The sequence below is a fragment of the Rhyacophila brunnea genome, unplaced genomic scaffold, assembly GCF_057557595.1.
Source record: "Rhyacophila brunnea isolate RB1 unplaced genomic scaffold, BYU_Rbru_1.0 scaffold_21, whole genome shotgun sequence".
NCBI classification, from domain to species: Eukaryota; Metazoa; Arthropoda; class Insecta; order Trichoptera; family Rhyacophilidae; genus Rhyacophila; species Rhyacophila brunnea.
Genome location: NW_028232871.1, coordinates 3,089,305 through 3,107,912, shown reverse-complemented (window position 1 = coordinate 3,107,912; position 18,608 = coordinate 3,089,305). Strand labels below are relative to the sequence as shown.

General features: G+C 32.0%; 1 protein-coding gene across 1 annotated transcript; it reads right to left on the bottom strand.

Annotated features, from left to right (window-relative positions):
* Positions 1–3,332: 3,332 nt before the first annotated feature.
* Actbeta (inhibin subunit beta) lies at positions 3,333–9,894 on the bottom strand. Its single transcript, XM_085949045.1, has 2 exons — positions 9,270–9,894; positions 3,333–8,756 (listed from the first exon to the last, which is right to left on the bottom strand). Exon 2 carries the CDS (start codon positions 8,733–8,735, stop codon positions 8,136–8,138), a length of 600 nt encoding a protein of 199 aa, XP_085805171.1. The 5' UTR covers positions 8,736–8,756; positions 9,270–9,894; the 3' UTR covers positions 3,333–8,135.
* Positions 9,895–18,608: the final 8,714 nt, after the last annotated feature.

Below are 18,608 nucleotides of genomic sequence, written 5' to 3'. Positions count from 1 at the left end.
AAGAGATATTTTTAGATCTATGCTGCAACATGTATCCGTTTTAGTAGATTTATTATGGGGGAGCGTATCCTGTACATCAACGAGCCACAGAGATTGCGATCAAAATTCATTAAAATATGTAAATCAATAAATATTTCTTTTTCAATCATGTGTCAACCCTGTGTCAATGAGTTTTCCTCTGGCACGTGTTAGCAGCTTGCGTTTGTTTGCACATTGTTAATCTTTCAGAACATACGCTTCAAACAATTTTATTATTTCCAATGAAAAATATAATAACATGGATGGTTTTTGGATTTATTTAAAAATAACTTGAGAAGGTACATAACAATAATATAGAGAATGGATTATTCTATGGAAAAATAACGGTTTTGTTTATGTAACATACGTAAGAATATTTGCGTTTATTTTGTTTCCGAATTATTATAATGATTTTCGTTGTTCAATATTTTGTTATTTAATAATTATGGCAGGTTGTATCAGAAATAAATAACAATGCGATAACCTAATATAATATGTTAAGGCAACACTTATTAGTTATGTATTGAAATGGATTTAAATATTTATTTAAACTCTGAGATTGTAATTATACTTGTTTATTCCGTAACCCAGTGGTTTCCAAGATTTATGTTACTACGCCTCCCTTTTAAAAAAATCTAATCTCGGCGCCTCCCCCCCTTTATTTCATTAAATAATACAGACACCTTTTTATAATGTACTACCTTATACAAAAATGAAAAAAATATATATAAAAATAAACAAGGTTTTACTGCTTATATTAAATTCATTTTTAAATTATTATATTTAAAATATATTATTATAATTATATTATAAATTTGTTTTTCATGCGATGAATGTGCTTGTTTATTAGCACAATCAATTTCAATAGTAGTCAATCCAAATCCATAATCGTTCATTGACAAATGGATTCTATCATGGGCCTCACATCCTGAAGCAGGCCCCCAGGCCAAGATCTTTGGCGGGCCCAGCTACCTATCGCTGAGGTTAAGGACAGTGTGGTGCTCTAATGTAGTGTTTCCTAAATTATACAAGCGAGTTATCATTTAATTATATCAATCATCATATAAGTATCACATAAAATTACAACGCACAACCACATATTTAAAATATTTAATAGCCCTGAAACAAAGCAGCGCCGCAGCCGAATTTTTTTACTATTAATAAAATAATGTGAAAAGTGCATTAGTAAACTAACCAAGAACTCAGTAAATATATTTTGGTTTGCTTCAATATATCTGGCGCAGAAATCATTTAAAAGTGGATGGCGTAGTTATTTTTTTGTAATTTTGATTTCCAATGCATTAGTGGTCCTTGCATTGATTTTAGATTTCAACCAAATAGACAAGTTCAACAACAAAATTATCGTTTCTAAACAAATTTGCCTCAAATTTCAACAAAATGATTTGACGTATATATGTATACAAATGCAAGTTTGATAGTAGAATTGTTCCGTTGCCTAAGAAACGAATTTATTATTGTTGGCCAACAATGAAATAAAAACAACAAGAAATAATTTCATATAATTTATTTAGTGATATAAGTTAAAGTGTATAGAAATAAACCAGCGCCACTCCAATAAGCGGCCCTTCTTTATTCTAGTTTTTGCAATGCTAAAGACCAACGCGAAAAATTTTCGGCTCTATCGATTCCGAAAATATCTGAAAGTGCAGCTCAACCAGGTATGTAAATGTATAAAAAAACCATACTGAAGTCACCTCACACGTATCACGTCGCACCACCAACCTCACACGTGATATCACTTTTTGTCTTTAAATTTACACATTTCCGAGTGTCATGGTTTTGCATAGGGTATCCAATTTTCAATTCCTATGAATCCCGGGATTAGTAAACATAATCCCGAAACTTTCAAGATTGATTTTTTTTATCAATTGATATGTGGAAAAAAATATTATGCTAGTGACGTTTATGAACCTGCACATGCCACAGGGGGAATCGCCGGATGCTCACGGATAATAAATAACTATTTCTGCTGCCATAACATCAGAAAAATAATAAATCCGTTTAATATTCAGCTAGACGCCACTGACGTGCTGTCACGGCGGCGTCACGGCGTCTAACGTGAAAAGGGCCTTCATGCCACTAAATCAGCGATACTCAACCTGTGGGCCGCGGGCCGCATGCGGCCCTTTAAGCTTTTATGTGCGGCCGAAACACATTTACTATCAGGAATTTCGTATATCATTATCTTGAGATTCGTTTCGACTTTGACGCACAGATAGTGACACCCGAAGAGGATTGTCATTATGGTCCACATCAGATCTGGTATAAGAGTGTTGCCATTGCACACGATTAATTTAAGAAACACGCATAATTTTTAAAATCTCAAAAATGTTTTGCAAAAAAGGGGGGGTTTCATGATTTTTTTTGTCACACCAGTAGTGATGCGGCCCGCGTTACTTTACAAATATATTTATTTGGCCCGAACAAAAAAAAAGGTTGAGTATCATTGCACTAAAGGAATGTCGCTGTTCGATGTTTTGCCATACCGTCAAAACCGTATAATGTGAAAGGAGCGTATCTCGCTCTAAAAGTTAACACAGCCAAAAGAGGTACTGTTAAAGCATAGCATTTTTGACAGCTCAGACGGTTAACTCATTGTAAAAATTAACCGCCTCTATACTTAACTATGTTAAACTACTCTTGATAGCTGTCGATAGCAGCCTTGTCTATAGAATAGACCCACTGCAATGGTGATTGGTGATACTTATCAGTGTATTAATTATTAGTGGCGTACCATCCACGATGGTCGCGCGGCTTAAACGTCAGCCTATAGGGTCGTGGGTCCCAGGTTCGAAGCCTGATTCTAGCAAGTAGGTACACATATTATTTTTCAATAATTTGTGTATGAGTCAGAGTATGGACCTAATAGGTTGAGCAAGTGGCTGACATCCATTTCTCGTAAAAACAAAATCTGTTAATACAAACCTGCACTCTGTGGAGGCCCATTCATCACTATTCTGGCAGAAGACACTAATTCGTAAAAATGACATATTGAGTTAGTTATACCAAAATGTTCCTTATTACAAACTTTACCGTCTGGAAACCTTCTTAATAAATAAACAGTCTTTATTTTAAAGTCATCCTTTTTACGAGTACTTAATAAACTCACATGATAGACCATTTCAAACATTTTAACAACTTCAAAGTCAAATTACTCAAAACTAGTATTCTCCAGTTAGTGTGTTCTGCTAGAACAGAGACGATATTATGATCCTATTAGGATCGGACATGGTCGGAAAAAAAAGTGGCGTACCACACGGATAGGATTGATAGGGGCAATAAAACGAATGTAATTTCTGTGTTATCTTCAAAATTTATTGTATTTATGTAGGTTATAAAGTCGTCTGAAAGTGATGAACGAATATTATACAATTCATAATATTTTTTTTCATTAAAAATGAAACGGGAATCCAAAACCAACAGTATTAGTTTGTTCCGGTTGTTTTACCTTATGTAATTTATTTCGCTGAGCCTTGGACGTAAGACAACACTTTAATTATTATGAAAAAATATATTATTATCGGCTTTACAAGATTGAGAATCCAAACTAATTACTCAGATGAAAATTCACATCTTACATTATGCACCAATACAATACATTATTTGGGCAGAAATATAAGAAAACGGTTAAGTATATTTGTTACAAATGCTGTAAATGAAATTTGAAGAGAGTTATTATATTATATTTAATGAGAAATGTTTCATATTTACAAATTTAAGTGTTAATGTAATAATATAAAAAAAATCACCTTTATATATTATTTACTCTTAAATATACAGTAACAATTATTTATTTAACTGTATTTTTATTAAGAAGCATGTAATTTTACGATATTTCTCTGGTTTATAAATATTGTTTAAAATTTAAATAATAAACATTTTTTTTAATTAAAAAAAATCATAATAATATGGGAGGTGGTTAACAATAATTTTGGATCAAGTCACGTTCGTTTTTTTTTTATTTCACTGGCTAGATAAAACAGATTTCTATATTGTGTGTTAATATCACAATCGTAGCTCTACAATTATTCGCATAAATGGCAATACTAGTATTGATATTGAATGTAAATCATGTCCATTTTGACAGTTACTTCAGCAGTATAAAGAGGTATTTGCAAACATTAATTTGCTAATATTAATAAAGCCTGAAAATAATTTATGTTTCGACTATTTATTTAAATTGATCCATGTACTATCAAAATATGGTAAGTATATACAGTGAAAACATTTCTGAATTTTACAAAATGAGTTTTAACTTTAGGTCCAAATGTTTCAGGGTCCATTTTGATGGACTTGATCCATAATTATTGTGAACCACCCCATATGCAGTGACGTCCCGTGGAGGTAGGCAGATTGAGCGTCGCTTGGGGGCGGCAGTTACTTGAAGGGCGGCAAATCGAGGAGAATTATTTGGAATATATATAAATAGCTATTATTATTTTATTTACGTGTTGTATAGTAAAAAATGGTCTGAAAATGATAAATCTTTGTATTGCTAAATGATACAGACCAAATGTGACAGAAATATTCACCAACTCAGACTTCTGGTGATTTGGGTAAGTTTCTAACACGATTACATATTATTATATTTATTCGCTTTTTATATGTAAATTAAATTTTGTATATTTTAGCGGTCGATATATAATTTGTTAGTAAGTAATGTATACATACAACACATTTCTTAGATATTGGAGTCGTGAAAGAATGATAAAAAATACTGTATAAAAAATGGAGCCGCATTTTCGCGCTGCCTAGGGTCGGTATTTTGTCTAGGGACGTCACTGCTCATATGTTAATCCTATCGATTGCACAGAATTTAAATAAAACTGTAATAAAAATATTTTTTTTCTTGTCAAGTAATGACATTTTATAATTTAAAATCTATTTCAAAGTGATAGATAAATAATATTAAGTTTGTCACTGATTCAGTCCAAGGCTCATTAACATGTTTTTCTTAAATATTTCGAAAGGTATTTTTTTACAATTTGGTTATTTTCATATGTTTAGACATAAACGTTATATAAATTTTATATTATTTTGTATAATGAAATGAAGCTTACACACGGCGTGCGTTATTTTGCCGTTCCGTAACACACCTTCACTGATTCTGTCATCAAACGCGCATTATTTATGGCAGAACCCAATTTGGGCCGTCAGTTTACAAAAATGCATTCCAGAAAGTGACTTTCCATTCAGATATCCCGAGAGATACGAAACCCAAGCATCATAAGTTACTACAAACAGACTGTCGCGTATTCATTTCGAACTGTAATAGTATATTATCATTCAAAGCATTTTTTATTCATTCACACTTTTATACGGAAAATCATGCATCACAAATAAATAAGTGCACACAATTGTTCGTCCCAATCAAACTTATACTGAATATAATTGCATTTGAGCCAATAAAAGGACTGTCCTAAATTATGCACAATATTAAAAAAAAAAAAATATTAACGTACGTCAAAGAAACGCACGTCTTAAATTATGTACGTCAGAATATTACTTGTCAATGGTAAATATTTAATGTTATATCGAGTGAGTTTAATGTTTTACTGACAAATTATTTCAACAAGTTGACAGCTTTACACAAAATAAAAATGGTAGGTACATCAATCAATCATTAGAATAAATTGTTGGGTTATTTATTAGACTCACGGGCAAGTCTTTGAATGTGAGTAATTATTAGAAAAATATAAAAAGCATTACGCAACAATATTTTAGATTATTAAAAAAACAGATGTTTAACAACCATACAATATTATAACAACATGACTACTCTCGAGCTATGTTCTTATTAGAGTTTGTCACTGAATATTAAATATTGAAAATACCGTTTTTTCAGAAAATTTATGTAATATTTAATTCAAACAATTGTGCGATATGACAGTCGTTTTATTGGTCATTTTGAACCTATCAAACATTTCCAAAATCACATACAACGTCATCATCTTTTCTGAGGAACCATTTTGTCGACGCATCGCTTGTCATATTATGACAAAATTATTTATTTGAAGCCTATCTATAAATATATATTATATATATATACTTTGTAAACTAGCTGCTGCCCTATCCCAAACTTTAACTATCCAAGATTTGTTTGAATTTTTAATTATTTATACAATCCGTAAATACTATTTTTAATACACGCCCTGATTAGAATCTTTTAAACAGGGACGTTTTTTTTAATTACTTTTAATTTTAAGGAAACGTTTTGGGATAGGCATGAGCGAGTGATAAAGATTTTTAAAGAAGGCGACCACCGACACCAGTTTTGATAATAACAATGTCAAAAAACAGACATTTTCCATTATATAATAATATATACATAATAATAGAATCAATTGATAATGGTTATATTATGAAAATGGTAATGACTTATTTAACGAGGGGCAATACTGATAAATTTCACTTCATTTGTTAGCTAGTACATAAGCACTTTTTTTTTTTAAATAACGCTGAATCAATGATTATTGTGAAGTAAGTACACACACCTTTTATATTTCAATTAGTAAATACTTAGCTTATTAAAATTCATTACAATTAAACTGAATTTAATATCAAATTTTCACATCCATACATTTTGTTAAAAGCGTTGTACAAACAAAGTAAAAATTGCTGAAAATTAACCAATTTTACACATCTCCACTGGTTTATTAATGATGTAATAGTAGTATAACATCAATTATTAACTTTTTGAAAAATACAATCGAAATAATCATTAGCTTTCAACAAATATTACTTAGTTTCTACACTAGCATGAATAAACTCACAGTGTTTAATACAGTGCTCGAAATGGACCGGAACGCACCGGAGCGCCGTTCCGGTTCATGCAATCGGTAAAGTTATCACCCCGTCTCGTGGAAAAAATAATTTGACCGTCTTACCTAGATAGGCCATATAACAAAAAAAAAATAACACACTTATTTTCGTAAAATTTGATGACTGTTAATATTTTAAGAAAATTGTCAAGCGCTCCGGTTCGTAAACTTGTCCATTTCGAGCGCTGGTTTAATATAATATCTGAAGTGATGAAGTGATCAAATGATAATGGATATTGAGTTAAATTGTGATGAATTTTAATAATGGAATTATATTATCATCATGTCAATGCGCAAACAATGAAAAATACTTAATTTATTCAGAGATCCATTGACAATAATCATTATTATATTGATGAGAATGTAACATTTTAAAGAATCAATAGACTTAAAGGTAACATTTTTTTATTTACAAAATTGACACATGATTACTGTAATCATTATTGGATTCAATCAAACCTTAATCTATGGTAATTATAAGATAATTGATATAATTTAGGACGAATCAATGGACATAATTCGCTTATATTTTTTTATTCTGGAAATCTTTAGGAACAGAGCAAGGTTAAATTTCATTTCGAAAATAATTACGTCAGATTAATTATGCGATAAAAATTAAAGATTGTAATCAGTAATCTATGCGAATTTAGTGATTTTATTGACTGTGGATTAAGGTCCAGACTGTCCAGCAAAAAAGGCGGTCGCCCCTCTCGACTCGATCGAGAATTTTCGATCTCACTTCCGGTTAAGAGTTCTCCGGTCAAGTTCGCTTCCCGCGCAGACATTCGCATGAGATCAATTTACGGAAAAGGATGTAGAAACAAAAAATGTAATTTTAATAATCATTGAGATATATTAATTTATAATTTGGCTAACTAGTTAAAAGCAGTCGATAGACTTGGTAAAAAAGTGTTATAAAATACCTCTTATATTTCATACATTATAATCTTGAAGAGTAGTACTCATAACCAAATTATAATGATATCATTTGTGCATCTTTCCCTCGGACGACTGTCGCCCTTCTACCTACCCTAGTTAACGAATCTTTGCGTTTCCTCGTCACTATATTAACAAACCCTCTGAGGGTCCGACGGTAACGTAACAGTCAACAGATTTCGGACCAAAAATTTTCCTAAGCAGTCGAACGCCCTTAACAATTATAGAAAAAACAACATAGGTATTATTTTCACAGAGGAATGGATCGCATTTAGCGGAAAGTCACACATATTCTTTAACATTTTCTTAAATGATCACAGATTCGGTTGTCCGCGTAATTTAGGGACAACCGCATTCGTCTACCACCATTTTGGGTAAATCCCTCTTGATTATATTGGAGTCTGGGCCGAAGTAAATGAGTGACATACTCGAGAACTTGAGTGGCGCACAGCATGGCCTGAGTCCAGCGAGCCTGTCAAGGCGTCTGTACTCATCTAGCACGTGAGAGTAGTACGTTAAGAAAGTGTCTGGGGTTCTGTTAGCACCGCAGTCACCTCTGCAGTAATTTGCGAAGTACCCGTGCGGCGCTATGATCCAGTCGTCCCATCCTAGCGCCCGGAAGCTGACGTAGAACCGCTGTTTACAGCATTGGTTGCGGGCGTCGGGGCCGCAGTCCAGGGCTCGTCTCCGCACCCGGCGGGCGGCCGGAGGCGCGGCTCGGAGGACCAAGAATGGCCTCGCGGGGTGAGACGGCCTGGGTAAGGGCAGCGGTAAGCGTATCGCCTCGCCGCATCCCGAGCAGTCTAGCAGGAGGAGAAGGGGGCCTGGCGCTCCTTCGACGGCCCACCTGCGGACTCCTGCCGTCACGTCGACTCGCTGCCAGCCGCCGGTGCTGCTGCCTGCGCCGCCGCCCACCCGGACGCCAAGAGATCCGGCCATCTCCGTGTAATCATCGAATTCCTGTTAACATAATATATAATATTATATAAACTATCAATTTTAACCCCTGACGTATTTTCGCTATGATGGTAAAAGTCTTTTTATTAACTTCAAATGATTACAATCCTAATACAACCTTTACAATTGTTTTTATTTCTTTATTAACGTACCTATATAACATATAGTTACTCTTGTTTGAATGAACCAAATTGATCGAATCAATCGTTTTAATTATAATCAGTATGATCATTATTTTTTTTTTGTTTTTATTCAACACTAAATGCATAATATAAGATTTAAGAATGGCACATTCTCCAACTTTAGTTTTTTTGGTCAGTTGCTTAGAGGTAAGAGCTCACAGATTAAAAAAAATGTGTTTTGTTTAAATTTAATCGGTAGTCCAGTAAATAAATACATATATCCACAAAAACCAATTCATTGTAGGGTATGTATATTTTAGTGTATGAGTGAGTTTGAATGTTTCCGCATTGTGTCGTCCAATTAACACATTATGTTAATAAAATATTCTCTTACTTGTGCACTAAGCCTCGTGGTATTTCCACCAGGTGGTAATCTAGTGACTCGAAACGCCCATAAGGTAAGGTTGCGGGCCCTTGCCGACGCCCGCGGCTCCACTCTGAGCCATAGCGTCGCGGCGGCAACCCCCTGGGCCGCCAGGGCTCTGACGGCGCCCCCCACCGGGAACTCCACGAGCCGCTGCCCGTTGAGTGCGCCACCTAACCACCAAATTAAGGTTTTACAAGTGACATTTAAAAATATATGCCTAGTTATTTTACATCAAGGACATTTAAGCATGATGGTAATTAAAACAGCCTAGAAAGACTCGTTGAATTGAAAAAACATATACGTTTGAAATATAATTGACAATTATGACATTAAGTTAATCAAAACCATTCTAGTTTATATCGGGGTAAGTAAGTACTTACTATGACTGTCGATTATTTATTTAGTTATTTGTCAAGATAAGTCAATAATACAAGTTAAACAATAAAAAAAAAATGGGCAATGACTTGGAATACAAATATCAATCATGAAAATTATTATAGTTTATATACTTTTACCACACAATTTTTACTGACAGAATAATAATTATTCTTTTATGTTTTAATGTATTCACATTATTGAGACCTATTTTTAATTTAACATCATTTTATTTAACCGGATATATGGTAATAATTACAAAAATTATTAGTATTTAATAAATTGCATAATTTGCAAAAATATGTAAAGAATATTACTTTGTACCATATAAACATCGAAAATAAAATGGCTGAAAAGTACGTAAAATTTTGGAGGTAAAAGCATTTAAGTATTGTTAAAGATACTTTAAAATGTATGTATTTATTTAAAAATTGTCACTGTGTAACCATCATCGAGTGCCCATTTTTAATATTAAAAACCAATATGATGCATCGCTTCATAAAAAAAATATATTTAAGGTAACTGATAATTATTACAACTAAATACTTACCACGTTTGACTAAATCTGAAACGAAAAATAATTAGAGCAATACAATATATTAGGCTATAAAGAGATAGGTATTAATATTTATTCAAAAAATATTGAATATAAAAAAAAAATAATATTGAGAGATTTTTTTTTTAGTATTGAAACAAAATTGAATGTTTTAGTTTACTTTGTTCCGACATTTTATTGTGTACCTTTTTTAAAGTAAATAGTCATTGTTCTGATTCTAACTTTATAACAATTAGGAATGTAATAATATTGTTTTGAAAGTGGTTAACCGTTGGTCAGTGTTTTGACTATTTTAATTTATTATGCCTAAACACAGAATTTAAATATTTTTTTAACTTAACTTAATCTATTCTGTTTTTACTAAAAAACTACCAATATTGATACATCCTAAACAGTTTTTTAAACTATATTATTGGTAGGCATTTACTAGAGTTTTATCTCGGTATATAAAATGGTTACGAAGTTTAAAAACTTAGTCATATAGCAACGGTGGAGTGGTAAGGTGAGGGTGGGTTTGGAAGAAATGCTCAGATATATCCAACCGTTGTAGATCGCGTGGATTCACTCGAGTTATCGATGTCGACATCATTAACTTTTTAAAATCTAATCTGTGTGCTAATTGTATGTTACAACACTATTAATGAGTTTTATTTATTTTGGTTCATGGAGACGCCATTATGAACGAAAATCGTATATTGTCCACCTTCAGTTTGGACAAACCTGCATCATAACGATATTCAATCTCATTCGTTGAATACCATTCAGTCGATACGTCATTGGCTGCATATTTTTTTAATATCAATACATGGAGCAATGAATGCTCCCGAATGCTTTACGAACTATCATAAATTGTGTAGGCGTCAAATCTATTCTAATAAATGGTTACGATATACCCACTAATTAAAATGATTGTTTTTGTGTTCTATAATGCTCAAGTACATAATATATATTTATAGAACTAGTATAGAATATTGAATAATGGAAAGTATTACTTATCCCTTAATCAGTTTATTGTTTCAGAGTATATTCTATAAAATAAATTCTCGTGGGCGAGCATAATATCTCTTATATAATAATCTCTTATGTAAGACTAATGGCAGGTACTTCGCGACGGAGTTGCCGCGATAAATTATTATTCTAGAGTGGGCCATGCTACTTATCAAATGCAAATACAAAATTTTGATTCACTAACATTCTACGCCATTTTGATTTATCGGCGGAAGTGCGTTGATATCACACTACCTCGACCCTACTTGCCCCTTTATACCGAGCGTGCAGTGGCGCGGGAAAATTTGGATTATTTATTGTCTATGATTACATAAATCGAATTTATTTCACAAAACGTTCTATTTTTTGAACGGACTGTTTGACGTTAGAATGCAGTTCATTTTTTTTAAATTTAATAAATCGACAAAATTAATAGTGTTAAATTCAAATAATCGATCCACAAATTAGGTAGTTAATACGGTAGGTAGATACATATTTTTTCGATTGGAAATATTAAAATTTAAAACAATATTACTTTAAGTATCTCAAATATGCTTTTATGCAGACATAATGCGCAATGACACATTATTAAAAAGAATAAACTAATTTGACTGCCGCCTAATATATTTTGAGTGCATGGCAGAGCAACACAAAATACTTAGAACCGGCATTGAAAAATACTTCCATGTGTGAAGACGTATAAAGAAAATATTTTAATATGTCCACTAAAACACGTTTGACATAATATTTTATTGTGATTTAATTAAAAATATGTATTAGAATCCATGTTATCGAAAGAATATTATAATATATACCTGATATGAATGAATTTAAATTTTAAATATGTTAATTAATGTTTATATAAAATTATTAATAAATATTAAATAATAAATTGATTATGTTTGTGAAAGATAACAAAAACTTATTAGCCAAATAAGTTGTTCGCATAAAACGAATAAAATAGACGATTCTATTTTCAAATTTAGAACTAAAGAATAGACAACTTTCAAATGAAATTTTGTAACACGAAAGGCCCGAACTAGATCCGCTATCATTTATGTAATTCAAATTTGGAACACTGCGTAACCTCAAAGTTGGATTTCGAGCAACCCGGAACTAAAGCGCCTGAAAAGTTGTCGGCCGGTCAACGAAAATGAAGCGATGATTTATCACGACGTGTCACCCGTAAATTTTCCATGCACACAATATGATTAATTTACATTGAACCTAGTTCATAGAAACGTCTTATATTTCCGGCGAACTGCATAATACTATTTATGGGGACATTTATTTATTATACGTCGGCAATTAATCGTATTTACCGAAATAACGTTCCTATATTATTAGTCAAGTATAACCAATGATGCATATTGACAAGTACTTAATAGACAATAATATAATACAGTGAGTACTTTCCTGGTTATCGCGTGTTGTGGTTATTGTTGTGTAGGCAAACACAAGGTATTTATGACTTGCTTAATATTCATAAAATCGTAATCAGTTATGGAGAATGAATTTTCAGTTTCTAATAGTTAATAGTTCATAACCTCATGTGATACGCCCACGATGACCGCGCGACTTAAGCGTCGGCCTATAGCGTCGTCGGTCCCAGTTTCGAATCCTAGGCCTGGCAAGTACATAATAATATATTGTTTTTTCAAGTATGAGTCAGAGTATGGACCTAATAGGTTGAGGAAGTAATTGACATCCATTTCTCGTAAAAAAAAAAAATGTTAATACAAACCTCCACTCTGTGGAGTCCCATATTATGATCTTATTAGGATTGGACATGGTTGAAAAAAACCTCATGTGCAGTTAATCACATAGCATTACCTCGAAGTAAAGATACTGCATACATATATAGCGAAAATGCGCCTTTACTTGAGCATGAATATAACGTAGGCGTTCGAGAAATTCACTTATCCCTTCGCGACCTAAATGGTATGTTTTTGGTCAGATTTTTTTGAAGAATTGGGGGGGGGGGTGGAGCTATACTTTTTAAGCATCAAAAAGATATTAAACAACGGATAAAAAGTCTACCAGAAGGAGTCAGAAAATAAAAAGATGGTATTTTATTTACTTTGATGAGAATGTTTTCAAATATATTGTTAATGTATAAAGTATATTTCAAATTTTACAATCCGAAACGTGGGTATCATAGTTTCGTTATATGTGCACAAAGTTCCTTAACAAGATTCGCTTAATTATGGCAAAATAATTGGGGTTCGTTCAGTTAAGGTACACAATAAATAATTGCCGAAACTTTACGTGGACTGCCTGTAATTTGCCCTCTCGAAATAAAACATATCAGGTACGTATTAGTGGACATACGTGGGCTATGGAGAGTAGAAAACGATTTGATAATTTTGACAGCGCGGGAAACTCGTATGACAGTTAGGTGACATTAAAAAGAGCCACTAAAACACAATGCTAGTAGCTAATAATTTATCATTAGATGTATTTTAAGTGGTTGTCTTTTTGTGAAATGGCAAAGGTACATTGTATTTGTTTTACTGTAATTGAAATAAATAATTTAAACATATATAATTAAAAAATAATTATACCTCTAATAGCTTAGAATTACGATTTTCAAATTACCTTCGTTCGAAACAAAGCATCGTTATAAGTATAATATTATGTTAAAATAAAACAGTCAACTTACCATCGGTTTATCATGTTTGACGATTTCTGCTTCAATATGTTATAATGATGATATATCGTTATAATAAAATGATTATGGAGAGTAAAAATACACATACAATATTATTATAATGACCAAACATTCATAAGAATCATACAAATACGTTATAACTACTTAATTAAAAGTATATAAAGACACTAGACAGTTATAAATATCTTTTTTTGGGACTACTATTCATATGCCAGTATTATTCTAAGAAATTGAAAGTATCAAAAAATTAAGCTTATAACGCAATTTGATAAGCATTTAATGTAACATCTAAATAAGGCATGGCCTCCGCAAAGGGGGCTGATAGAGTTCTAGCCTAGAGGCCCGAGCTCAAGGAGCCAGCTTCTTCGGGTCGACCAGATAAGTGACATAAACACACACACACGTCACAAATTTGCTCTAATAATAAAAAAACTCGCCTATGGCGCTATTATACTTTATTGATTAACCCTAACCTTACCTAACCTAGTAAAGACATCTCATAAAATTCACCACATGTTGTAGCATACGTACAAATATACTCCACGGTGAAATGTTCAACGAAGAACTCGTCATTTGATTAAATGTTACACGAACTCATGTTTCACGTACTGTGGCGCATGAATATATGTCCTGCGGTGAAGTTTTTACGTACAAATTTCCGGATACAATCTACCGGATCAACAATTTCGATGGAAATACATTGTAGTAAAAGCTAAAACATGAGAGGAGTGTAAAGGTGATGTTCATTAGTGGATCAGCTGATACAGTTAGCTAATAAAATGACTGTTTACGTATAGTTGTGTTTAATATACTAACGTATTTACATCTATAAGCCAGGCAGTTTGTAAATCTAACTCGAAGTATAGAATCGTTAATGAAATTTACTCGTGTTGAAAGGTGTCAGGGTGTTATTTAGTTATTAGACGTAACCCTCAAGTATTATTCCGAATAAAATATGAGCTGAAAGATCTTGAACTTACGATGTCTCGACTGGCTGTGAATTGTAATTTTAAATGTCTGCTAGTTTTCTGATTATATGATTAGTGTCGATTCAAATAAACAGAGAGTTTTTAATATTAAAATTAGTTTCATAACGAAATGTTATCATACAGAATTATTAATAGTGTATGTAATCCTTCTAGTGTAACTTTCTACAAGTAATTTGATGTTAAACTAATAAAATAATACAGTACCTACGTCAGCGATTTCCAAACTGGGAGGCGCGAAAAGTTTCACACAATTAATGTAGCCACTGGTTTACAGTTTGCAAATGCTTATTTTATAAAACGGCCGCTAGATATAAACTACATAAAACAGTCTTATAAAAGGTTGTTTGCAAACCTGTCTGAAAATATGGAGACTAATTTTATAATACCTCACGTCTATGGTATATTGTGAAGCGCGCTGGCTATCTCGTGAAAAAATTAAATAAAAGGGACAAATCATGATGTTGAAATTTGAGGCAAATTTGTTTAGAAACGATAATTTTGTTGTTAAACTTGTCTATTTGGTTGAAATTTAAAAAAAATGAGTAAATAAATCAATGCATAGACGACTAATGCATTCACTGATTAAAAAAGACGAAGTAAAGGCATTCATAAAATATTGGAGCTTTAGAAATCAAAATTACAAAAAAAATAAGTTCGTCATGTTTTCACTTTTAAATGATTTGTGCGCCAGATACATTGAAGCAAACAAAAATCTATTTACCGAGTTCTTGGTTAGTTTGCTAATGCACTTTTCACGTTATTTTATCAATAGTAAAAAAGTCACCTGCGGCGCTACTTTGTTTTGAGACTATTAAATATTTTAAATATGTGGTTATACATTGCAATTTGATGTGATACCTATATTATGATTGATATACTTAAATGATAATTTTTGATATATGATGATATTTAAAAAGGTGTCTGTATTATTTAATGAAATAAAGGAGGGGAGGCGCCAAGATTAGAATTTTTTTAAAGGAAGGCGTATTAACATAAAGTTTGGAAACCACCGACCTACGAAGAGCTAAAATTACTCTTTAGTTGATTTACCAAGGCCAAAGTTTAAAGTGTTTAAACAGTAAATTCAAACACAGATAATATTTAATATACTCATATAAATTACAATCCGTATAAAAAAGTACTCATTTATATTCAGAAAATATTATTACTTAAATGAAATATAGCATATTAATGTAGGTACTCTATATAGCTGAACACAATTGGTATTAAAAAGAAAAATGCTTCGGATATCTGTGTGTTTTACTTACATACGAGTGAGTTTAAATCGTTAAAATATTCGTATCCTGAATCCAGCGAGGAAAAATACCCTTAAATATTTTATTCCTACTACTATATTTCTGTTTTCTACTTTTATACCTTTTCATTTCTGATACATTTTTTATATTAATATGTATGTATCTATTATCACATTTTTTCTGCAATAATTTGTGTCATATTGTGGACGTCTTGAATTTGTAATGTTTACATATTATTTCGATACCATATTTTAATAAAGAAACAACTCAAAATTTCGCGTTAATAATGCCATTTGATGAAGAAAGGTCTTCTCTTGATAATTCAGCAACTAAAAGAGACAAAAATTTCTTCAATGTGTCATAAATACGAATAAGGTTTCCTGAGATTAACCATTAATTTAATTATGTACTAAAATTTCCGAGTTAATTCGTTACTAAACTGTAAAATTTCATTGTGCATTGCTGAATTCCACTAAACTAATTTTAAAAAACATAAATTTCCCTCAAAATCAATGCTTTAAAATTAAAATGAGAATTTCTGTAAAAAATTCAAACACCATTATCTTCGAACAGGGTTTTTGAGTCGTTTCCCTATTGAAATGTGGTATCGATACATAAATAAATGAATTTTGATTAGAGTAATTTAGGTGCTATGTTATGAATGTTTTAAATTGATAATTTGTAATGTTAGTGAAATTAGATAAATACGTAAATAAATAGAATTAGTCATATTAGTCATATTAAAGTGGGGACATTTTATCTAAAAGCTTTCTAATAATATACTAAAATAACTTGACTATAGATATTGTTCTTCTTATAATAATAACACATATCGTTCAGATATATATATATATACATTTAAATATTTTAATATGTTAGTATTACTTATATTGCAGTTAATAACTCGGAAAATATGAAAAACGTGGTGCAATAACACACCCGTAATATGTTGCATCTACGCAGCGCGCGAACCTCTACGGCGGTCTACGTCGCTTGTTGCTACGCCAGAATCGAAAGTTGATAAAAGCTAAAAGCTCACATATCGCAACAAAGTTGACTTTCCTGCAAGCGTTACGTACATGCCGTAACAAGGCTGCCAACTCTGCCTAGTAATAATTATTATTATCATCAGTGTTGCAAACTTTGCGGAAACTTTCCACCGGGGAATAATTAATAACTTACTTTATAAGGTCAAGGTCTCGCCTACATTGTCTTTATTTTATAAATATTAAATGTGTTCAGTATACTGAATTAAGTATGTTTTAAAATGAGGGGTATTAATTTTAATACAAAGTTTTTCAGTCCGTGTGTATTGTCTTAGATTTTAATTAGATAATATTTATATTATAAATGATGCAATGCAAATAGTATAGTGGTATATAAACTGTGCGCTGCGACCTATTTTCAAAGGGTAAAGGGTTTCAAAAAACCATAATGCAGATAATCGTAATAACATTTATTAATGCACGATTATAATGATTAATCCCATTATTCCAGCTTGTGCCTTTAGAGAGGTTCAAATATATTATGATCACGTTATGTGCTGTCACAGTAAGCTGTCGCTACGGGAAAGAGTGTAATGTCATTTTTATTGGTGTTTAATATATTGTCAGACCGATGCTCCCATCCCGTATTATATTTTGAACCTTTAAACGAACATTGTCAGTTAGCAAAATCTGCCAAAATCACCAGAACAACAATGAGGTCACCTCATGCGTACCGCGCTGCATCGACAACAGCATGACTCAATGAACGTTTTTTTATGATTTTCTACATGCCTACAAATTTTCGGCTTACGTGTTTTTTGTTTTTAATGGTTGGCACTATGTATTTTCTATAAGAATATTGTCTATTATCGATGTTCTAGAGCAGGGGTGGGCAAACTTTTTGGATGGAGGGCCAAATTCAAGAATTCAAAATGAGCGGCGGGCCGCAAGTAAAATACCATTTTTAGATTATACACTATTTATTATCACGAAAAATAAACATTACAAAAAAATTAAGAAGAATGAAACTGTTGTACATTTTTGAACATTTTTTTAAATTCAGGTGTTAATTTTGTAGTTGATATTCTCAAAACTGCTTGTAAATGGGCATCGGAGATATTTTGATCGTAAAGAATTTTTATTGAGGTTCATGATCGAAAATGTTTGTTCACATATATAGATTAATCCAAAAATAACGAACATTTTTCTTGTATAATCTTTAAGTTGGTCGAATTTGTCTGAATTAAGGGCATTGTAAAATTTGGAGATTTCTTCACGACGATGCAATTCTCTTAAATCAGTGTCACACTACAGATCAATAATCTCAAGTTGTAGCTCTGTCGGTACACTATCAATATCTATTGAAATCGATGTTCAACGTAGAAAATAGTGGTTACATAGTGTGAGACGAGACGCAAGGAAGACGTACTGAGATAATACATTTACGAAACAACAAATTCTTCAAATTTTAATCTATTGTCAATAT

Bases quoted from the DNA above. Each gene is read 5' to 3' on its own strand.
- Actbeta (XM_085949045.1), bottom strand. From the start codon at position 8,735: ATGGCCGGATCTCTTGGCGTCCGGGTGGGCGGCGGCGCAGGCAGCAGC.